We start from the raw sequence: 24,230 nt of genomic DNA, 5'->3' as shown, positions 1-24,230 counted from the left end.
ATGTGTAAGCAAAGTGTGCAGAATCATTTTGCAGCTAAAATGTAAAAAGGAGTTTGGTGAGGGTTTCAACTAAGAAAAACAATGTTTCTTGATTTGTGATGTCAAAAAAGTTTGTATTATTTTAATTTTTTTTTGCAAAGAACCCTTGAAAAAAACCTCAGCTGTTTTTCTTTTTCTTTTCTGCCTCATAATCAGAACATTTGTATAATAATAGACCATGTATGGCAATGTTCATGTGTGTTTCAAGGCCTTTTTGATAAGCGTAAAACGTTTATAACAGTTTTTTTTGTTTGTTTCTTAATTAGTGTTTTTAATCAATCTCACTTTATTTGTAACATCGCGCATGCGCACTTTATTGCCTTGCGGTGCCATAGCAACCAGAGCAGCCGTCAGTCGTCAACATGGTGAGTGTAGTTTCAGCACATTTTCTCCGCTGTTTTGTGATTTATTTTAATGATAGCTGGTAACACCCGAGTGAACATGAGTCACTCCTGTCAGGGAGTCATAATTAATCGTAGCCTAAAACACCGGCGCAGCTATAAGCTAATTTTATTAGCAAATTAGCTTACAGCAGGCTATAAATCAGCTCACTAATAGGAACGTTTAGTTTCCGTAAACAATGAGCGCCGCTGCTGCGTCTGTTGCCTGCAGCAGCTTAAAAGAAACATGAATAAGCGTCATAGTGTGTGTTCATTATCTCTAGGTTGTTTGGTTACCTTGTGTGCGGTTGCTAGCTTGTTTTTTGATAACCATCACTGATTATTATGTACATAAAATCAGTTTAAATCGTTTCATGTGATGTTTCAGGCCAAAGCAATGACTGTGAGAGAGGCTTTGAGCAAATGGGTGAGTGGAAAACAGACAAAACCGTGCAGTGTTAGTGTTAAATGTCTTTGCAGGTGTCAATAGAGGGTGTCCAGATGAGGGACAGCACTGTGTAAAAGTTTTGTGTTTGCGAGCAGGAGGAAAAGACAGGAGAGAAAGCGAGCGAGGCTAAAGACATCAAGCTGTACGGTCAGGTTCCTCCGATCGAGAAGATGGATGCTTCCCTTTCCTCGCTCACATGCTGCGAGTAAGCGCTGCCTCACATCTGCAGCTGACCTTTTATTGATGTAGTTAATTTATTCTTTTAATCGGGCCTTGTTCGCAGAGCATTGATACATTTGCTTGTTGTAATTTGTCCTCAGGAAGCTGTCTCTGTCCACAAACTGTATTGAGAAAATAACCAATCTCAACAGCCTCAGTGAGTATACTGACTGCGTGACACCACACAAGAGCGGGTTCTTTTAAGGCGAAAATGTGTGGCTGTGATTTAATTTGATGTCCTTCCAGAGAACTTGAAGATCTTGTCATTAAGCAGGAATAATATAAAGACACTTGCTGGGCTGGTAAGTTACAAACAAAACCAGAACACTGACTCTTTTTTTATTTCCAGGTGTTTTGTTATTTTCCTTCTTTTAACCTGAAGTTGTATGTGCTGCTGAATATAATGTGTGAAAGTTCATTTCTCTCGCGTCTGTTTTTGCTCCTGTGCGTGTGCTCTTGCAGGAGGCAGTAGGAGACACCTTAGCCGAACTGTGGATTTCTTACAATTTGATAGAGAAAATGAAGGGAATCAACTCCATGAAGAGCCTAAAAGTTTTGTATATGTCCAACAACCTGGTCAAAGACTGGGGTACGTTACTGTTGAAGCTCAGACAACAAAATTAATTTAAAATAGATTATTTTTATTACACCAAAGGCTTCTATTTTGTTTTCTCGATTAGGTAATTGTTCATTTTTTGTCAAAGTGTTGATAAATTGTTGGTTACATCCATACTGTGGCAGTCAGTGTGATACACGTTGTGTTTTCTGTGTTATGTAGCAGAGTTTGTGAGGCTCGCTGACCTGCCTTGCTTAGTGGACCTGGTTTTTGTTGGAAATCCTCTGCAGGAGAGACACGTTTCTGAGGGAAACTGGATGGATGAAGCCTGTAAAAAACTGCCCAACCTGAAGAAGCTAGATGGTGATAATGCTAAACAGTTGTGTATAAAAGAAATTATGAGAAGTGGTGCGTTATTCTGTCACATTATTCCAGAATAAGTGCCTTTAGACTCCCTCCTCATACTGTAATATACTGACAGTAAACACACTTATCAGCTAAAAGGGTTCCTGTGGGAAGCTGAATGTTAAACTGCAGAGATATAAATGTTGCAGAAATGTAAGCAAATATGAGAGTGGTTGATTTTGGACAATCTAGTAATTGGTTATTCCTATTTTTATTTCAGGAACACTTGTCATCAAACAGGAAGTGGAGGAAGGAGATGGAAAGAGCTGAGAACAATAATCATCTGTCTGAAAGTCTTCCTTTTTTTTAATTTTATTTTTTGTTTTGTCATGGTGCTCCTGTTTATATGAGGAAATATTTAATAGGATGGACTGTTTCAGATCAACACGCACAAAATGTCAACGAAAAATACTACATGTGGGTTTTGGATCAAATCTGGGTTTCATAACAAGTTACATGGATGTTTTTCCTCTTAATGTGATTCACAGCCTTGGTTTTATTTCTGTTGAACCGTTGGAAGAAATGTCTTTTATAACTGAGAAGCAGCTTGGAGGTAAGGTAAAGAAAAGGGAAAAAAAAGACAACCACTAAAGTGTCCTTCACAGCAAATATTAAAGCACAGTGTGGCACACAAGGTCCGATGCCTGTGTGGACCAAATGCTGATCAAGCAAGAAGAAACGATTAGAAAAAGTGATGTCTCTGGCAACAAAAATAGAGAATCCAGCACATAGCGGCTTGCTGCTGTTGTTCCTGAGCAGCGCACCTTTTCAGGTGAAACAGATGGATGTAAGGAAAATCTTACGTCTTAGATGGAATTAAAAACAAGCTGCAGTCAGCTGTTTCTCCTCAAAGCAGCAGGACGGACGGGTCTGTGGGGCGAATGTGGAGCTAAAAAAAAGCACAGAAAGAAAACGTGACCAAAACCCACAGCTCTGTTGTGCTGTTGAGGTCCTTTTTTTTTAAATCGTATATTACTGTGATTTAACATCAGGGAGCAAAAAGGTTACTGTGTTGTCGTGATTGTTTCCGAAGCTGCAGTTTTCACTACGTTTAGTAAGATCAATGCATGGAGCTTATCTTAATAATCCACCGGTGTTTGTAAACTGATGTCTCCTTTAACATTGTCCGGTTTCTATATTTAAATGTTTGATGTTAAAAATGTTAAATGTTTGATATTTTAAACGTCGCTGCTTGTATTGCATCTTCCCAGTCGAAGTTGAACGTGCTAAACTGAATCGTTATTGTGAACAGTGCTTTCTGATGTTATTTATGCCATTAGACCAGTCGTTTTCTCTGTTTTTCTAATCCACGGTGATTGACCCTTTTTTTTTTTTTTTTTTTCAAGAACCGAAGGATCGTTTCATTTTTGGTAATGATTACACATCATTTAAATTAATAAATGCATCCAAAATACTTGAAAGAAGTGCTGAGGAAATAAATAACTGATGTGAATATTTCCTAACGTAGTCCTGACCTAAAAGGTTGGAGGTTTCTCGGCAGGCCTGGCCTCCTGCCTTTGCACAAACAAAGTGGTGGAAGCTGCAGTGACAACCAGATAAATCTTGACCGTTCTTGTTTCAGGACTTTCCAGCCTTATCTGCTGCATGCAGTTCTGAACAAGCATCGGCCGTTTTGGACGTCTGTGGGTTTGCACCATCTGGACTACGCCTTATCTTATGACAGTTTACCTTACCTTTACTAACCTTTTCATTTTTCCTTCAACTATACTGATTCAACAACACTAATTAATAATGAGTAATCCTAGTTTAGTTAAACAAATCAACCACATGATTGAAAATACAATGTTTATCTCGAACATCCATTAATACTTTAATTTCTGTGCTTTAGGTTTTAGGTTTTTCTGCTCCAACACACCTGATTCAAATGGTTTAATCACCTCCTCATCGAATCATCAAATTCCCCAGAAGCGTGTCTATAAAGTCATCCATTTAAAGCAGGTGTTTTAAAGCAAGAACACGTCTAAAACATGCAGGAGAGTGGACCCCTTAGGAATGGAGTTTGACACCTTTGGTTAAAAGGAACCTTCAGGAGTTTTCAGGAGGCTTTCACTGATACTGCAGGCAGGATGATCCACACACAAAAACATGCAGCTGAAAGCCACAAAGATTTAACAAATGTTTTTCTTTTTGCCTCCCCACCAGCTTTTCTGAAACAGCTGGAAAACAATTGGAAGTGCTTGACTAAAAGCTCTCCTGGTTCTTGATAACCTTTCAGCCTCTCATCTGGAAAGACTTCATGTATAGTTTAGGGGTTTCAGGTTTATAAATTTCAAGCTGAGAGGGTTGAGAGTCACACGAGTCACCCGTTCACCTGGTCGGTCATCCGCCCCACAAAGTAATTCCCCCTAATAAACAATGTGACAATTCTAACCAATCCTGGTCGTTTTGTGACTTATAACCACCTGGCAACTTTCCCAATGGTTCTGGGAAGTGTCCCGGTCATTATCACTGGGTTATCTCGACCCAGCTGCCTGGAGTGATAGAACCAACAGTTCCTAAAAATAGAGCTGTTCTGGAACAATGTTCTCCTGGCAAAAAAACCTCTTAATCTTTCTTCACAGGAACATAAGCACACTGTTAATCCTTTATGTCTTACAATGGCTGCAGTGGCTCAGTTGTTCTGCGGTTCAGTGATCTTTAGGCTGTAGGTTCAAGCCCACGTGGGGCTGTAATCAAAGGGTTTAATATATATATCACTTCTTTAGTTTTATATTTTTTAGAATTTCTTCACATACGTTTTTCCACTATCAGCCTTTGATAATCTCCAGTATTACTGCACAAAATCCAGTCTGTCTGGTTGATTTTACCCACTTAAAATTAAGAAATACTCCCATTTCAGGTGGAGGTGTCTGTTTAAAATTAAAAATTAATAAAATGAATATTCATGTGGTTATTAAGTTTGAAATGAATGTCCCATTGAAGTTGATGCTAAGGAGCTGCTACATGTGAATGGTTGTAAAAACTGCAGCTGGGGGAGGAATCCAAGCTGTCTTGGGAACCTGGAGATTTTGTTTTTTATTTGTTTCCCTTTACATATTGTAGGTACAATTACAAAAGGACATGCAAAAGTTGAGCTTAGTAAAATGGATTTTAGCTGGTAGATCTGAAAACATTAACCTGTGCACTGCTGAGAAAACCAAGTTTTTAGCATTCACCCCTTTCAGAGGAATCTCACCTGAGCACTTAGTTTCTCTCCCTGGATCTTTTGATGTTGCAGAAAAGACGGACACACAAAACGAGTCCAGACCAGAGGTTTAATTACAAATCATACGATTATTCAAACATTCAGCTGAATGGAGACAACAACTCACCAACAGAAGAAACAGCAACATGTTCCCAGTTGTGTCTGAAGTGATTCCCTTTTCACCTCCTTTTTATACAATAAACCATGCCCAAGACCAGGGCTTTCAGCACACAAACAGCTGCAGCAGCTTGTTAATCTCACTCGCCCCTGTCATGATGTTCTGGAGTCTTCGGCTTCCCTCACCCCACAGACACAACTGTTCTTTGTGATTAGTTTATCATAAGCTAAACGTAACTTCATTTTAGCAATATCAAAGTTTGCTTATACTGTCATTAGCGGGGGAGACGGAGGCGAACCCAGACTCATCTTTTAAAATTAAACTAATTTATTAAAATAAAATATAAACAAAACAAAAGGCTGGCGTAGCAGCAAAAAAACGAACAATAACAAAGTCCAAAGTGCAATGCAAGGCAAGGCATGGAACCAGGAAGACAACAAGCATGACCAAAACGGAATGACTCAGTCAAGAGTGTCTCATTAACATAGACCGGCTTTAAAGGACAGAGGGTGAGATTACGATGGGTTGCAGCTGGGGGGACATAACAAGAAACAGATGAGGTGGGCGTAGCAGACGTGACCGAAAAGTACTGGAGAGGTGACACAGAAACCCAAAAGACAACTAAACCAAAACAAGATGAACAAGAAACACCGAACAAAGAACCAAAACCCCAAAACACTGACATTCATGACATATACTTTATCACTGGCATAACCTTATCTTAACAATCAAATCATCAAGGTTTGATTATATTTTACAGTTTGAACTGCATTACCATGTAGTATTTATACAAGCTTTAAATGTTTGCACCTTTGTGAGATCCCTTTGAATAAAACACGTTATAAAGCTGTATTGAGTTTAACAGAAATAGAAATGAGCACAATCCATACTTTTCAGCACACTTTAGCAAATCCCAGTTTACCAAAAATCAAAAGTGTATGCGTTGTTGATTTGTTTATATTGAATTCAAATCCCTGTGCAGGATTTTGCAATTTAGAAAGCACAGATTGCAACGAATGAGAGATGAGATTTTCCTCCTGTTTGTAATTTCTCGCTCCGTCTCTCTCACAGCGGCAGAGGGCGGAGCGGCAACGGGATGAGAATTTGCGACGCCATCTTGCAAAGAGCTACATGTACCAATTTGGGCGTGCTTAGTTCCTGTCAGAACGGCAGCAGGCCGTAAACATTAGAGTAAAAAAAAAATCTTATCTTAGCGGAGGAGTCCAGTGATTTCCCATTAACTGTTATGGTTATCAGATCCAGCACTTCAAAGAAAGTGACATTACGCTTTTTAGGTGAGCATTAGTCCATAAATCATTAAAAACGTGACCTTTTCAGATTGTGCCTCTTATGCTGTCAGAAAATAGTTCATAAATCAAAAACATATTTGTGCTAAAGTGATAAAGTACCCACCACTGAAACCCTTATGCAAATTCGTACCTTCCAGAAACAGGGGTAATTGTGTGTACTATCATTTTATGTAGTTTCAGCATTTTCTTTTTTTTTAAGTCCAGAATCAAGTGGGACAGACTTTTACCCTGATAGGTAGGCACAGAAAGCACACTCATGATAAAATGAGTGATAAAAAACAATTTGCAGCTCGTATCTAGACTAGATGTTGTGGAATAGGAGGCTTTGTGTTTACTCTCCCATGCTTTATTTAGCATTAACAGTGTTGATTTAATCTACCATTAAGAGTGGCTCGATTGTTATATCTTTATCTGATTTTTGTTTACCGCCATTTTATATCTAGCTGCCTTTTTAAAAGCTTTAATAAACAGTCACTTAGTCTGGAGAGAAACAAAGGCAGTAAAAAACATCCTGGATTGTGAATAAAGGGCGTGACTAAGGAAGGAAGCAGTGAGCCACCCTCTGGAAGGAGGGTCAGAATTCGCGTTATGAGCAGCGGTACACAGTAACGCACTAGCTCCTCGCAAGGTGGCCGCCAGAAATCTTGCCTAGAGCCGTGCGTGGCCTCTCCAGCGGAAACAGAGGAGGAGTCAGGGGCGGAGACCGCGGCTGCCTGAGAGAACTTAAACGCAACCTGTTTAGAGACAAGGCATGCTGCAGACCCGACATTCAGGCGAACCCAAGACAGTCAGCACAGGGAGACTTTTTCAGCCGTGATAGAGGAGTTAATGAGAGCTTTCTGTGACAGTCGTCCTCGGATGTAACGGTTTGCTCGCAGCGCGCGCGAGTGTTTGTCAACCGTCATGAAGTTAACCCTGAAGTGCCAGGTGGGTGACTTATTGTTATTATTATTTTCTGTTCCGCTTCTGCTGCACGCAAAAAGTCGTGACTGCGGGACTCAGTCTGGCTCTGTCATGTTGGGTATGGCTTTATTTTAACCGGTGCTAGATAACTAACAGATCAGGAAACCGCAAGCTAACGCCTCTGTTTCTTTTCTTTTTTTTTCCGTCTCTGCACGAGCTCTGATAACTTACCAACTCGGAATCGCGGACGGACGCTGAACCACGAAACGCGTTTTAGTTAGTGGTAAGACGTAACGCAGATAATTAAGATTGCTTCTTTTTAAAAAAAAAAAATTATTTTCTGAGCGGAGGCGAAAAGTAAAAGTTTGTGTGGTGAAATCGGGAGTGCGCACGCACCACAAAACCTCAAAATGGTTCTGTTTGTCATTGTGTGCGTGTTGTTAATTTATTGTGATTGGGGTGAGGGGTATTTTTATTGTTGAGCTTGTGGCTTGTAAGTTAATTTCATATAAAAATGGCTTTTTGTCGTAATCGTTACACAAAAAAATCTCCTTCCTGATCACATCCCTGTAAACAGATGCGTACTTTATTCGTGACGCATCTCCTCGTTTTCAGTTGCCTGGGGTGTGGGGTGTTGTGGCGGGAAAATAAGTTTTTATTAGGCGGGATCTCTACTGGATTGGACTGCATTAGATTTGGATCTGTTTTGGACTAAATTGGATTTATGATTTGGCCGTTTTTTTTTTTTTCTTTTTTCTTTAGCATAACAGCTTGAGATGACTTTTGCGACAGAAAGGCTGTTCAATCAGGAACATTAGAGGATGAAGTCTCTGTGTTACTGAAATAAGCCACTGAACAGCTGAACAACTGCTGAACAACTGCTCACAGCTGAACAACTGCTCACTGAGGAAATCGGATATTGCGGGGTGTGGGTCCTTCCTCCACTTGGGGACTTCAGGATTTCACGAAGAAAAATACATTTGTGCAAATAAGGACAGGGTTTCGCCCCAGAACAGAGGCTAAGCCAGGTGGTATGTGACCGTTCGCCAGTTTAGTGATTTAGTAAAGTGATTTAGTAAAAAAAAAAAAAAAAAAAAAAGAAAGATTAAAGTTTATAGGAAAGTTAAAAATATAGCTATTTATTACATGATACAGTAAGATATTTGTAAATAAATACTAATTGATTGCACCTAATTTGAGTTCTAATTTAAGTCTCATTTACAAATAAATTAAATTAACATAATTGAAAAAGTGCAAACAAGGCACCAACACATGTCTCACTTCCAGGCCAATGAATAACAACAGAGAACTGAAAAACTGAGAGATGCTGTACTGGGCTGTGCTTTTTGTGGCACAGGCTGCATGTTGGATCACTACATGTAACAACAAAACAAAACATATCTAATGTTGAATTTAATAGCATCATTTAACTCGTAAACAAGGATAATATTTTCACTAAGCACAAAACATGCTTACCATATTCGGTCTTGTAAAGCCACCTGCTGAATTTCGGCTCAACTAACCATTTTTGGTCATTCGATCTTTATTGCTGCGGCTCCGACCACCTGCTAACTCCAGGTAGCTGAAGGTGGCTCGGCCTCAGGGCTCATTAGAGTCCCGCTAGAGCAGCGACACCATCCATTTTGAATGGAGCACGGCGCACACCAAGTTACACAAACTGTGAGCTGCACAAGCAAGCGACGCAACATCGCGTTGGGTCTTCGCACAGATTTCATCACTGTTGGCGTGCGCACCCTTGCGCGGTGATCAATGCGTCAAGTTGATGCGGGTGGAAAAAAAACGTGTATAAAAATGACGTATATGACAATAAACAAGCGGAGCTTAGCCTGGCGGCAGAGTAGGGAAAGCCTGGTGGACCACCAGGCTTATAATACACTGTGGGAAACCCTGCAGTGGAACCTCCCTGTGATTTTGAGTTATCTCTACGTACAATGTGGTTGCTCAGAGAAAATCGGAAGCATCAAGGTCCGCAGACTAATGTAGACAAAAGAAAACGCTGCATGTGCATCAGCTTCTTGGAGCCACCGCTGTGCTATCCTGCAAATCCCAAAATGCATTACCCCTGTTTTGTTTCTCTTTTTAAAGCAGTATGCTAACACTAACATCTGCAGATTGTTGATGCATGTTGTTTTTATTTTACTCAATTTCTGTATTTTTAAAAGCATGAAATTCCTTAGACAAGCAGCTGTTCAGTGGCTTATTTCAGTTTTGTTTTGTTTTTTGCCTGGGCAGCAATTTATAAATTTGTTAGTTTTTCAGTCATTGTATACCGTATTTTCCGCAGCACCGGATTATAAGGCGCAGTCTCAATTATGGCATCCATGTCTGTACTTAACACATACATAAGGCGCACCGGATTATAAGGCGCATGCTAAAACATACGGTCTACAAAAAAAAAAAAGGTCATGGAAGCAAAACAGTGAGTTTGGTTGAACTTTATTCTACTATGTAACAATTATTTTACATATTATTTTTTATCGTTCTTCTTCCACAAATCCATCAAAGACCTCGTCTTCTGTCTGAATTGAACAGCTGGGCAATTTCGCCATCAAACCTGCTAGGTTCCCTCTCATCATTGTCGGAGTCAGTCTCGTTGCCAGGAGGCTGTTCAGTAATGATGCCGGCTTTCGTGAAAGCTCGGACAACAGTTAAAGCCAATACCTTAGCCCAGGCATCCACAATCCATTTGCATATGATGGTGTAACTCACCCAGCGCTGCCCCCCATCTTAGTAAACGTGTGTTCATCGTTAGTCATCCATCGCTCCCACGCCACTCGCAACTTCACTTTAAACGCGCTGTTTACACCAACGTCCAGCGGTTGGAGTTCTTTTTTTAATCTTCCCAGAATGATGGCAATCTCCGAATTGTATTATATTACATAATGTTCTCTGATTGGTTTATTGCTGCCGGCGTATGTGCCGCACGTATTATGTAGTGTTCTCTGATTGGTTTATCGCTGCCAGTGTACGTACCGGTACTGTACACATTACTGTGCTTTCCTGATTTTGGAATTCAGTGCACACATAAGGCGCCCCGGATTATCAGGTGCACCGTTGATTTTCGAGAAAATTTAAAGCTTTTAGGTGCGCCTTTATAGACCGGAAAATACGGTACCTAGAAACTGGTTACCTCATGAGCACAGGTATCATATTGTCATCCAATTGTTCCTGCAGGGTCAGTTTCTCTATTGGGTCTTCATTATGTAAACCTGGATGGTTAAATTTGCTCATTCATTCTTCTGTCTGTGATTTTTGTTTATGTAAACAGGATGTGGAATGTCATGTTTACAAGCAACATGCAGGACCAACATTTCTGTTTGAAAGTCAAATGTACAAAAGAGGGCTTCTGTAATATAAAACAACTATGTTCCCTGTGTTTCAGCTTTTATTCGCTTTGCAAAACACTGTTTCAGAATTGGGCACTTTCCAGGCTCATATGGTAGCAGAACAAATGGAATCCAACCAGCCACAGCATTAAAACTAACATTAACATCAAACTGCTGCACTGCCTATGTGATATGGGTGTGTTCTGGAGAGTGCCATCACAATGAGTTTGGTGTCTGGATGGTTGAACAGGGTTTGCCATGACTTTGGATTAGTGTACATTAACATCTGTGCAATCACAAGTGATGGTAGCATCAGGAATAAAGAGCACAAGAAACTGGAGAAATACCAAGAGCTGAAGGAAGAAATGAGAAGTCGTAGAGAGTCAAGGCCTCAGTGGTGCCAGTGGTCATCAGAGCACTCGGTGCTGTGACCCCCAAACTGGAAGAGGTGGCTCCAACAGATCCCAGGAACAACCTCAGAGATCTGTCCAGAAGAGCTCAGTCCTAGGAACAGCTGAGATACTGAAGAGAACCCTGAAGCTCCCAGGCCTCTGGTAGAGGTCTCTAGCACAAAACACTTTTCAGTTCAGCTTGAAGTCTCAAGGCAATACATTGCATTGTTACTAAATTAGTAACGTTAATCATTTGACCTTACAATAGTTTAATCCTGTGGCTGATGGGTGTTTATTTCACAAGACGATTAATTATTTCTCTGACTGTTGCTGGAAATGATGGTCCTGTTGGATGGAGTACTACATACATTGATGTTTGATGTATTGCTAAAGCTATTGATGTGAAAGTATTGTTTCTGTATTAATATTTTGTGTAAATCAGTGTCAACACAAATGCATTACATTACATTCATTAGAGCAACGGTCCCCAACCTTTTTAACTCCACAGACCGTTTCATTATCAGACAGTATTTTCACAGATCGGCCTTTAAAGGTGTGGCGGATAAATACAACAAAATAAAATGATACGGCTTGCAGAGACGTTAGTTTTTTACTCATTTTGCTAGCTCGTGGGTTTGTTTTCAGCGGTACCGTATCATATGACCTATAAGTGTTTTGACATGCATCAAGAGGACCGGTACCGGTCCGTGGCCTGGGGGTTGGGGACCTCTGCTCATGACAGCAAATGGTTTTTAAAATGTAGCAGAATTATTGAGTGACTTTAGTGTTGTAGCATGACTTTATTGTGAGTTTGCCAAAAATGTTTTTTTTTTTTTTTTTTTAATTGACTATATTTTGGGGGTTTTGTCATTCAAAAGGATACTCCAGCAAGTTTATAGATGTTGGTCATCAAGTCCAATTGCCCACGGTCAAGTACTGAACACTTAGTGTGGCACTAAAGTAAAATTTGAGAATAAGATTGGTGGAGTGTCCTTCAAAACGAACCACTACTTCAACACAGCTGTGCACATCTATTTCCAATTGTCTGTTTTTAACCTTCTGCCCATCGATCTTCTTTTACCCACTTCTCCTTTCTGGGTTGGGAGGAGCTGGTGCCTATTGTCCATTTTTATATTGTGTGAAAATAAATACTAAAACAGTTTTGACCTTTTTCATAAAACGGATTATACAAGACGTGAATGGGTTAAGCAATGTTATTTTTGTCTTGATCAAAGAAGAACACTCAGACACTCTTGTATCATTGCATGTTGAGTTACAGAGGTTTTACTAAAAGCAAAGCTCTACAGCAGGAAATCCCTTACTCTGTTTACTGAACTAGAGTGTCTGCTCCACATCTCAACTGGGAGATGCCAGCAGAGGGATAGGAACGCCTTAAACAACTCAACTCGCCCTGCTGACCGATTTGAACTCCAATCAACTAAGTGAAGACAAGGTTCAAGAATCATTCCGATCTCCAAGCTGTCAGTATAAGAACAGGAACTACATAAAGCAGTGGAACTTTTACTCCCATAACTGCTTTAAGTCTAATTGTTTGTTTTTATTTTTAATATTGTGGTCCTCGTACATTGCATTCTATAATCTGATGTACACTCTCTGACAGATGTTAAGCACCCTCATTGGAGTGGTACAAATTAAACTGTTTGTGTTTTAAATGTTCATGTGACTGTATTGCAATGGGTAAAATATAAGATCAGATTGATAATGAAGTTGGCAATACAGGCACACCTCTGGTCCCACGTCAATAGGGTGTAGTAGTCCCTCAACCTTATTTAAGAGCAACAATTTGGTGCAGAACAAAGTCTTACAGCCATTGTATCTTCTCCTGTGGCACGTAGGCCCACCGTAGTTGCAACAAACCTTTGAAACCTGGCACATTGATACTTGGTCAAAGTTGATATTTGAGCTGATCCCACATGCTCAATTAGGCTACTTGGACAACTAGGACCTTTTTAACATGGAAAATCCATAGATATCTGCTATATGTAAACAAAAAGATTGGGGTTTATAGATGTAGTGGAATTGTAAATCTGTATGTCATCAGCGTAGAAGTGGAAATGGAGGCCGGGTGATATTACCAAAGGGGAGAATGTAGTGGTTGAAGAGGAGAGGACCAAGCACTGAACCTTGGGGAACACCCTTGGATAGAGGTGCTATGGAGGAGCAGCAGTTGATATGAATAAACTGTTAACAGTTTGTGAGGTAGGGCTGAAACCAGGACAGAGCAGAGCCAGTGATGTTCAGGTTGGACTTGAGACAGGACAGGAGGATGGAATGACTGATGGTGTCAAAAGCTGCAGTGAGGTCCAGGAGGATGAGGATACTCAGCTGGCCAGAATCAGAGGAAGGGAAGAGATCATTGGCAACTTTGAGAAAAGCTGTGCTTTGGATGGACGCCGCACTGGAATGGTTCAAACAGACTATTGCTGTGCAAATGTAAACAGAAAAAATACAAAGGCTGACTTGCTTTTTTAAAAGTTTGTTTCCACTGAAGTAGAGTTCATCAAAGTTCTTCCTCCTGTACAAGTCTTTCATCTTATAAGGCACGGCACAGGTAAATGAGTTTTTGTACCGTGTTTGTTCTGCAGCGCACAGTTTCACAAACTCTTCATACTTCACTTTGTGGCACTGTTGTAAATGGTGAAAAACATTTGAAGTGCTCAAACCTTTTATCCAAACTTTTTTGTTATTCTCTCCAGAATACATTTTTCTGCTGCTACTCAGAAGAATTTGAAGCATCTCCAAGTAACTGAGCCATTGTTTTTCTTTTTGTTCACCAAGTTTTCATCAACCCCCTCCACTTTGTGGCTACTTGCAGCTGCTGACACCCCCCCACCCCAACTGAGATAAGTTAATAAGTTGGGAATGGGAGGTTGCACAGGTGGGGGTTGGAAGCTGGGTTTGTATTCAGTGACTGAAAGAGGAGGGGCTATGTGAAGTTGAGCACAGACATATGGGGAGAAAAAGAAGAACTGGCAGATTTTCAAGTGGAACTATTAAGTCAGCATCAACTGTATTGATTTAAATGATATAGTCTCATCTTACATCGCGTATGAAAATATTTCATTACTTTAAAAATATTGAGTAATCGATATGTGTCACTCCACAACATTGGCAGGATTGGTTCTTATTGTCTCAGCTATGGTGTACAAGCACATGATGGTTCTATGGTCATGCAGAAGTGAGATTCAACACTTGATCAGTTTTTGCCTCCTAATGACTGCACCACTTTTAATGAAGCTGTCTCTGCTCTGGTGTAATGGTAACACTAGGCATGGGATAGTGAACCCATAGTCCAGCTGATGCCAATTATTGATACCTGATGCAAGATGATACAAAGTGCCATTAATAAGTCTAGTACCTTAACTTTTAATGCCCTACATGCATGGGAAACATAATGTGACTCCTACCAAACTCAACCAACTTTGAAATGCTGTCTAATACACTGATGGGCATTCTTTGTGTTGAGTTTTACCCACTGCTGTGTTTGACTGTTGAATGCTTTAGCAATTTGCTGATGAGGATTGTTCCATTTGTGAGGCCACAATTGTGCTAGCTCCCTGCAAATCGTTGTTTTCATAACATATTGCTGGTCTGCATGCAGACCAAATTATGTCCAAATTAAACAATTCTTTCTGCCTGCTTAACTTTTTTGTTATGGAGTGCTGACATTGAAAAACCTCATAGGCATTTAAACAGAAAAAAAGGGTTTGTACAGTCAAGCAGCAACTCCAAAGAATGCCTTAAGAAACATGATTGTAAACATGATTGCCTTCAAATAATGCAAAATAATAAAATGTTTATTGAAACTAGCACATGGCATTGAATCTTCACTTTGACAGAAGCCCCATCCTGAAAATGTGTGGTGAGCTATGTGACAGTGGAAACTTCTTTCTACTTTTTAACAAGAAGAAACCTCCAGCAGATCCGGGTTCAGCCTGGGCAGCTAACTGTCTCTACCAGCTAAATGTTAGGAAGACCAAATAAGGACACTGACAAACACAGAAGCACTAAGCTGTACGTTTGTTTTCGCATACACCTTTCATAGTCCATGAGACAATCAGATCAGAACTCTTTAAAAGCTCCTCCCTCCATTTCTTCCCGCCGACTTCTCAATTCTCCTGTCTCCTGTCCCCCCCCCCCACACACACACCCTTACATCGGTGCACTTCTCTCCCAAAAGACGTGGGGCAGTACGCTACATAACCAGTGGAAATACGGTAAAAAGAGAGCAGATTGTTGAATGGAGCGCGGAGCGCTGTCTGCCCCAAGTTACGAAAGGTGCACAACACCTTTGTACTGGGGCGTGGACAGTGCGATTGCATCACTGTTGGCGCACGCAGTGAGGTAGATAAAGGTTGCGGTTTTGGGGATGCCGGTGGGAAAAAACGTGTATAAACAATGACGTATTTATAATAAACAAGTGGTGGCTTGTTGTTAAACAAGTGGCTTATGATATGCTGGGGGAAACCCTGGAGAGCCGACTTTATAACTTCTCATGGAGTATGGAAAGCCTAATGATAAGATTGACCAAAGAATTGTGGGAGAATTGCAAGGAAATATGTGAATTTACATCTGTGGTTTTTTTGAACCCTGTGTATTTCCGACCAAGTGACCATTGAATTGTCTGTTTGCATTTTGAACAGCCAGTTTTTTTTTAAATCATGTTCTATTTTTGTGTGCAAAACCGCATTCTTACCCATCAGCCACTTAGGGGAAATAAATTGCCCGACACATATTTGAAATTACAAACGTCTGCAGAAAAACAATCTGAGGTCACGATCAGATTGTGATCTCCAACTTTCACTGGAGCAGTGTGAAGTGGCTGGGGTGAGGATCAGTGCCTCCAAATCCGAGACCATGCTCTTGAGCTGGAAAAGGGTAGTGCCTTCTCTGGGTTGGGAAAGGGATCCTGCCCCAAGTGGAGGAGTTTAAGTATCTCGGATCAAAAGGTGGATTAGTGCATCATTTGCAGTGATGTGGGTGCTGTACCGATCTGTCGTGGTAAAGAGGGAGCTGAGCTAAAAGGCGAAGCTCTTGATTTTCCGGTCGATCTACGTTCCTACCCTCATCTATGGTCACGAGCTTTGGGTAGTGACCAAAAGAACGAGATCGCGGATACAAGCGGGCGAAATGAGTTTTCTCCGCAGGGTGTCTGGGCTCTCCCCTAGAGATAGGATGAGAAGCTCGGTCATCCGGGAGGGACTCAGAGTAGAGCCGCTGCTTCTCCTCATCGAGAGGAGCCAGTTAAGATGGCGCAGACATCTGGTTAGGATGCCTCCTGTACGCCTCCCTGGTGAGGTGTTCCGGGCACGTCAAACCGGGAGGAGACCCAGATGAAGACCCAGGACACAATGGAGGGACTATGTTTCTCTGGGAGCTGGGAATGGGGAGAGGGAAGTCTAGGCCTCTCTGCTTAGGCTGCTGCCCCAGTGACCTGACCCCAGAGAAGTGGAAGAAAATGAGTGGATGGATGGATGCAGAAAGACTTTTTCAGAAGGAAACGTGCCGTTTCTAAGCAGTGGGGGAAAAACCAAAGATCTCACCAGTTCTTGCTACGTCAGGGGTCTGAGTGGGGTGTTGAATTATGCTGCTCCAGACCATCACTATGGAAGTAGTCTGTGTCTTTATATTTCACAAGGCATAAGACATCCAACTTGCTGATGTAGTTGTGAGAAAATCCCTTATGTATGGTCATTTTATACTCAAAAGAGAAACTGTAGGGGAAGAAGTCCTGGGAAGACCCTCCCTCCTCCAACAGTGTCAAAACAGATTTCTTCCCGCTGGCTTCTCCACTTTTGTCCTTGTACAGATTTTTGCTTCTCTTACAGCAATTAAACAGACTGAGACAATAAAAGTTAGCATTTGCAAATTTGTCATGAAAAGACCACCATCATTTCCGACAGGCGGTGCACAATAATGAGTGAATGTAGAAAACATGTCTCTTCATTACCCTGACGAGGCAAACTCCCTTCTGACCAGCACTTTGCTGCCTAGTGTACTTCCTCCTGGTCACTTGTGTCTCCAGGCAGTCCCCTGTGTGCACAATTCTGCATAAACAAACATGCCCGCGAAGTTCTGACAAATCACAGTATACTTTGTGCATACAGTAGTAAAGCCCTTTTCCCACCGGCCCTAAAGGTCTCGGTTGCACTCAACTTGGCTTGTTTTGTGCACGTTTTCAAGAGCATTTTTTCGAGGCCGGTCCCTGCTTTTTTGGTCCCTGCTTTCGTGGGTGGCACAAGCTTGGCTCCTGTTCACTCATTGGTTGTGGGTGTGGCCAGACGCAAGCATAAAGAGCGAACAGTAGGAATATAAACAACAGCGTTAGCTTACCCTGCAACATAAAGCCTGAAGTCTCCGGCGGATAACAGCTGTACTACTCCACGCAACAATCGCGGCATCCAGAGCATTTCTTCCTCTGCGCCTCTCTTCCTGAAGTGGCAGGAGAATCCCCATAAGTTTAAAAAACAGCAACAACACATGGCCAACGTTGTCCATAGCTCTTCTGTTGTTTCCACAAATGGCGTTCGGTAGGTGGTGGCGGAAGGTGGTGATGTGGCTGGGTTAAGGGAGCTTGTGCCCTGCATCTCGCCCCGTACTTTTTTGGCCTGTGGGTTCCGGCCGTGTGCTTCGTTGACGACTTGCCTCTATGCAGGCACGCAGCGGCCTTGGGGTGGTGCCTGGGTGTCTGTTTGACCTGTCCAGTGTGTAACCAACCTCTTGGCTGTTTACTGCTGGAGATACTAGGCACCAGCTCCATGTGACCCTGCATGGTAAAGGGAGTTAAGGAAATGGATGGATGAATGGATGCATATATATCCAACTTACAACCAAGTAAAACCTAAACTACTTATCTGCTCTAATATTATGGTACTGTCAAAAACTAACTTGATACCAAAAAAATGACGTATTTATTCTTCAATAACAAATTCATTTGGAGCAACATTTTTGGCACTAACAAACTCTTGAAAATAAAAAATCCTTTGTTGTGCTGTGTCAAATTTTTATTTTATGTATCCAGATCTACTAGGCTTCACTCTGCTTCACAAACCAAATTTGTTCTGATTTAAACACTCCTTAAACCAACTATTTTTATAACAGACCTATTGTTGGTGTTGTGGCAGGAAAGCTCTTATTTACGCCACCATTTTCCCTTAATGCTGTTCCCTGAAATACTTTTGAAGCTCACCCAATGATTTAATGAACAGATTCCTACAGTGTATTGTGGGTGTTTTGCATTACAGTGTGCAGCTGGTGGAAACAAAAATGTAAGTGGTTATTGGGAAAAAAAAGATTTTCATTTAACCTTTATTTTAAAACACTTGCAGTATGCAAATAAGCATTGCTTGAATAAACTTCCTGTGTGGCTTGGTTGTTATGAGGTTCAAGTTACGCACTTTGATCATGTGGTATGTGTTCAGGAAGGATGTTGTCTGTTTCAAACTTATGAAACTGTCCTCACGTGACCCTTATGCCCATTATTCATATACAAACTTGTCCTCTTGCTGTCAGTAAACTTTGTTTAAAGTTTGTTTAATAATTTTGACACTTAATCTTAAAATATTTTTGCTTAATTAATGGACAAAACATTAAGAAATCACATTAAAGATGCATTGTTTTTACAACTAAGCTGATTCAACAAATGAAGGAGCATCAAAGAAGTATGTTCAACACACAACTGCAAAATTAGTAGCTAAGCTCTTGTTGGATAATATGGACAAGATCTAAGTGAACAGCCCCTTCAAAGTTTACTGTCCTCATTACACCAATTTCATTACTCTTATTATGTTTACAATCTTTTTCTGCACGTATGGTCTAAAAGCTGGGTGCAAACCCAGTTTTGTGCAGAATATATGATTGGAACTCTGACTCATGGCACCATAGAAATCTCAACGCTCCAGCACACTCCATAAGACATCCAGAAATTGATTCGTAGTTGCGTGGTTGCGAGCCGTTTGCTTTGACACACAGCTTGGATCAGAACTCCCAGGAAGCTCCTCCCTCCTCCTTAAAATGGGTTTCTTCCTGCCAGCTTCTCAACTTTCCTTTCCTTGTACAGATTTTTGCTTCCCTTACCCTGAAGGAAACATGTCGCTATGCTGCCTGGCCGAGGTATCTTTATTCCTAGCCAACACAGCCACGAAGAGCCGCCTGTGTCTCCGCAGTCTTTTTAAATTCGTAGGTTTATAAGTTTTGCTGGAACGGTTGTAAAGACTGCTGTATTTTCTAACATCCATGGGTCATTTTATTTCCTCCTTTTAGGTATGCTCCGCCAAATTTTTCCAGATGATTCTTCTCAAGGAACATTTGCGTTCAAAGGAACACCTAGAGGTGAGCATTAAAGTTCTTGAGGTGTTTTAAAAAGTCTTATTACACATACATGGCAGCTTGTTAGTCTTATTTCTATTTTTAGCTTGACTTTGTCTCCTTTCTGATCAAATTTTGATGGTGAGAGAGCTTAACTGAACTTTAGAGACCAGTGAATCTACTTTAGTCGACACAAGAGTGTAGCCATTGGAAGATGTGGACCACTGCAAAGTTTAACAATAGATTTAGTCTCCTTAACACTGACTGGTCTGTGTTAGATGTTAAATGTCTCTTACACATTTGTTTTTAAATAATAAATCATTTTATTTCATGTTAAAAGTTTAATTTATTGGGATTGACAGATTGGGTGGTCTGTTATTGTCTGAACACAGATTCCTAATTGTCAAACAAACAAAACTAACAATCTAACAATATCTAAAGCATGAGCTAAGATAAAATAAACTAAACTAAATGTACAGGAAGGCTAAATAAGCTAAAACATAACAATGCTAAAACTAACGGTACTGAACTTTCTAAAAGTACCCCAGGCCCGCCATACAGCCGACGTAAGAATTACTAAGATAATGAAAGAGGGAAGGAGGGGAGGGGAGGGGAGGGGGGTGGAGTGAGAGAGATGACTCAAAAACAGCGGAGAGTGTGTGTGTGTGTATGTAGAGGTGAAGGAAGAAGATGTGGTGTGTGTTGTGAATGTGTGTGTGTGTTTGTAGAGAAGTCCATGAATCACATCACAGAGGCCATTGTCTTTGATAATGATGGAAAGTTTATCAGTGAGCTCTGAACAGATCCACAGATGTCCTTAGGCAGGAGGGAGCAGAGCGTCTTATAGTTCCAGAAGAAATTTCAAGATAGCTGACCAAGGTCAGCCTAGGGGAGCCAATTCACAAACAAACAGTAATTGTTTTGGTTCAGGCAGACATGTTTTCGTCTGTCTTAAAAGTCTTGCGGATACTTCTCAGTGGCAAATCTAAACAGCCAAATTCCAGGTCCATTCCTCCTGATTCGAGCGAGCAACTTCCTCCAAGATGTAACCCATATTATATTCTAGAGCCGCAATTCAGTCCAATTTGCGATTCAGCTCCCGTAACCACACAGTTTGATTGTTGACCGCCAAACCCATCAAACGAATTTGACGATAAGTCAGGTAACTGCTTAATCCAAACAGCAGAAATCCTGCTGTTACTCCTGCTTCTGCAAAACTTTGTGTGCAAATGTTAAATGTCAAGGAAAAATAAGATTGATGATAAACAGATGAAACCTGATATCTGTGGTCCACACTTTGCAAAACCACTGATTTGTTACTTCTGTCCAAAAAGGAATTCCCCACTAATATTTGTAGACCCGTTTAAACAACCCAGTTCCTTCTCCTGCTTATTTTGTCTGTTTAAAAGTGAATCTTTTTTATTTAATTTAATTTTTCACAGAAAATGAAGACTATTTACCCACAAGGTAATGCTCATTTTCAATATCCTTATTTTACTGATAATAATCACCCACACTGGTGTTCAGTACACAAAATATTATTTCCTAAATGTTTCTCTTTTGCTCTTTTTTTTTTTTTTTTTTAGCTGCCACAGCCAAATGTGGTAAGTTAGCTTTGTTTTTTCAGCTTAAATGTGCACCATTAAAGTCCAAGTAAAGTATGTGTAACAATAATCACTTTTCTGTTTGTTTAAATTATCTTTATACATGTATAGTTTTTTTTTCTTGCAAAATTTCTTTTTTCTTAATGTTTCTCATGGAGTGAGTGTGTATGTGGGTGTATTCTGTTTAGTTTGAGCATACAAAGTTAATACAACACAATTTGTTGAATATTGAATCTGAATGCATGCTGAATTCATGTATTTTATTTGTTTTTCAATCTTTTTTTTGTTCTTTAGAAATTATACCTAATTTGGTTTTTGTGGACCCATCCAAGACAATCAATCAACCAGTTGTGGGTAAGAATGTCTTTTTGTTCCTTAATCACACAATAAAAATAGATAAGATACAGATACATAAATAAGAATGTAGGGGTTGAATACACACAATGCTTTGTAAAAAATAATGTTGTTCTATATATTCTTTCTTGCAGGTTTGTCTCTGGTCACGCTGTGTTTCGGCGCAGAGTTGTCGTTGTACCTCTGCCATGTCTGTGAGAAGTGCATCCCACTAAACAGTATTTTAAACCACATCTTCTCTGAAGAGCATCGCATTAACTACTTTGTAGGTGTTGGACATCATAAAATGGCAAAAAAACACCAAACAACAACAAAAAATTAAAAAGTTGAAGTATATTTTGTTTTTTTTTCTCAGAACTACACAAACCCAAATGATTTGTTTTTCTCCTGGACCCCCAGCATGAACATCAAAAGGATTTTGCAGCCTAAGCTGAAACAGGAAATGGATAAAATGGAGTCCCAAGCTCTGCAGGTATAAGGAGGCCATATGTATTCCAAGTACTAAATGGTACTGCTAAACATTTGAAGCCATTAATGCTTTGTATCGTGTGAAAAAGGTCTTAAAATTAGCTATCTGTTATGGCCGTGTCTCATAGCAAGCAGTTATGGAAGTTGGTTACATAAATTTGGAAGTTTATGTGATTTAGAAATTAAAAAAACGAAGCCAATTATGAGAATCTTTTCATCATCTTTTCCAGCCAATGAAATCAGTTTTTCGATGCACTGTTATGGTTCCTGTATCAAAAATGCTTCAAAGGACGCATATCATCGCCCTCAGAAAACAGAAACACACATTGCCCGTTTACACTACTGCACACCTGCATAGCTTTAAATCATCCAATGCACCTGCACCAGGAATGGATTCCCCTGTAATGATGGATTTAACAACTCTCGGAGGATAAAATCCTTTTGGAAAAGCTCATCGTCTCAGAACAATGGAGGAGAGTTTTTAAAAAATAAATAATTTAAAGAAGAAGAAGGAAAAAAACAATAATGCAAATGTCTAACATACGATAACCATTATAAAATGACCTCATGAAATCCTGGTTTGTGTGTGTGTGTGTGTGTGTGTGTGTGACTGACTTTCCGAGAAACTTCCTTGATTTACTGCACTGCTGTAACAACATATAAATTAAAATACACTTGAAAGTCAATGAAAATTGAAAGAGCAACAGGATTATGTATTTTTATAACTTTTGTATTTGCAGATTTTGAATTTACCCAGAAAGCTGCTGGAAATGCTTAAAACAAAAGCCTACTCAGAAGGTATTGGTACTTTATGATTGATCTATTCTGCTTTTGTTAATCTTCTGAAGGTGTAATAATGAGCATCATCTAAATATTCCTTGCAGTGATGCAAACTCTAAGTGAAAACTCAAAGCTAACTGAGCTGCTTAAAGGTAAGTTCACTTTTTTGTTCACTACTGTTTTTTATGACTGTTTTTTTTAAAAACAATCATATTTTGTGATTCAGTGTGCCCTAAAACCTCAGCCATTTGCAAAACAAGTTAGAAAGGAGAAATCCAAAAGTACCCGCGGTTCACCGGCTACTTGCAGAAGTCGTCACTAAATACTGAAAAGTTGAATTGGTTTGCTAGACTAAACCTCCCATTGAGCATAAGTGTTGTGTTTTTACTGATGTAAAAGTTTCTGCCGTTGATTAGTCATAACCTGTTTTTTTTTTTTATGCGAGGCTTAGTGTGAAGACATTTGAGTCACTGCTGTAGACGTTATTTTATTTGTGAAGGCGTGAGTTGCTATTATGTCATCTATCCGTTGGTTTATTGGGCGTGGTAATTTTCAGTTCATAAGACGCTCCTGCTTCTGGCCAAAGAACGTTCCTGTCTCCAACAACAAACACTGCAACATGGCATTAATTGTATTTAATTAGTTTAGTTGTCATTGAAAAGGTTCCTCAAGGATGTGATGCTTGTAAAAGAACAGTAATAATGTTTTAAGGTAATATTGTGCTAATAATATCTGGATTATTAGCTGAATTATTATTATGTTTCTTAGTTCATCATCGTTTTATGTGTTTCAGATCTTCAGCCGAAGAGGATGACAATCCAAGCCTACCAAAATGACAGCAACAGGAGACATCCACTTCTTGGTCAGTATTACAGCAGCAGTTTTAAATAAATTGGTGTGCTTTGGTATTTTACTACACATCATATAACAAATTAGTTATTCTGCATGCAAGTATATCCTAACGTAAAGCATTTATTGGGTTAAAATTTTTGCATTTCCTGATTTGGAGGAATACTGACATTCAGTTCAGGAAACCCTACATTGTTAGCCTTCTTCTGCTTTTGGTAATGCTATGATTTCTTCTTTTTTTTAAATCACCATTTGCCCTGATTTCTGTCTTGCAGGGATGCAGCACATTGTTGAATGCGTCAGAGTTGGGCCACGTGAGAACAGGCACTATCTGTGTTCGCTGTGCTGCATAACGGTAGCCAACCACATGATCATCAACCACGTCCTCAGCTTTGATCACATCCACTGCTTTTTTGTGAGTTGGCACGATACCAAGTGAATATTTCTTTAAAATTATGTCACATGGCCAAAAAAAAAAAAAACAGTCCTGCTACGATTTATCTTACATCAATGTCATAAGATAAA

General features: G+C 40.1%; 2 protein-coding genes across 8 annotated transcripts in view; both read left to right on the top strand.

Annotated features, from left to right (window-relative positions):
* The first annotated feature begins 367 nt into the window (after window positions 1-367).
* dnal1 (dynein, axonemal, light chain 1) lies at window positions 368-3,613 on the top strand. 4 transcript variants are annotated; one of them, XM_025006874.1, is made up of 8 exons: window positions 368-404; window positions 808-846; window positions 963-1,072; window positions 1,188-1,243; window positions 1,333-1,388; window positions 1,549-1,675; window positions 1,865-2,021; window positions 2,268-3,613. In XM_025006874.1, the coding sequence occupies exons 1-8, from the start codon at window positions 402-404 to the stop codon at window positions 2,395-2,397; spliced, it is 678 nt and encodes a 225-aa protein (XP_024862642.1). In that variant the 5' UTR covers window positions 368-401; the 3' UTR covers window positions 2,398-3,613. The 4 variants fall into 4 exon arrangements, with proteins under 4 accessions (XP_024862642.1, XP_024862646.1, XP_024862641.1 ...); XM_025006878.2 differs by lacking the exon at window positions 368-404 and having other exon boundaries at window positions 508-846; window positions 1,865-2,050; XM_025006873.2 differs by lacking the exon at window positions 368-404 and having other exon boundaries at window positions 511-846.
* A 3,790-nt stretch (window positions 3,614-7,403) lies between these two features.
* LOC108240646 overlaps window positions 7,404-24,230 on the top strand; it is a 36,325-nt gene continuing 19,498 nt past the window's right edge. For 2 of the 4 annotated variants that reach the window (XM_037975567.1, XM_037975566.1), the window contains exons 1-12: window positions 7,405-7,607; window positions 19,403-19,521; window positions 19,606-19,674; window positions 21,093-21,117; window positions 21,237-21,254; window positions 21,549-21,608; window positions 21,743-21,873; window positions 21,964-22,080; window positions 22,817-22,874; window positions 22,961-23,008; window positions 23,650-23,718; window positions 23,981-24,120. In XM_037975567.1, coding sequence (XP_037831495.1) covers window positions 19,432-19,521; window positions 19,606-19,674; window positions 21,093-21,117; window positions 21,237-21,254; window positions 21,549-21,608; window positions 21,743-21,873; window positions 21,964-22,080; window positions 22,817-22,874; window positions 22,961-23,008; window positions 23,650-23,718; window positions 23,981-24,120 — 825 coding nt within the window. In that variant the 5' untranslated portion in view covers window positions 7,405-7,607; window positions 19,403-19,431. Of the gene's footprint in view, window positions 7,608-19,402; window positions 19,522-19,605; window positions 19,675-21,092; window positions 21,118-21,236; window positions 21,255-21,548; window positions 21,609-21,742; window positions 21,874-21,963; window positions 22,081-22,816; window positions 22,875-22,960; window positions 23,009-23,649; window positions 23,719-23,980; window positions 24,121-24,230 lie in introns of all 4 variants that reach the window. The other 2 variants (XM_037975568.1, XM_017424251.3) reach the window with 2 other exon arrangements.

The sequence above is a fragment of the Kryptolebias marmoratus genome, linkage group LG5, assembly GCF_001649575.2.
Source record: "Kryptolebias marmoratus isolate JLee-2015 linkage group LG5, ASM164957v2, whole genome shotgun sequence".
Classification (NCBI taxonomy): Eukaryota; Metazoa; Chordata; class Actinopteri; order Cyprinodontiformes; family Rivulidae; genus Kryptolebias; species Kryptolebias marmoratus.
This window is presented reverse-complemented; position numbering and strand designations above follow the sequence as displayed.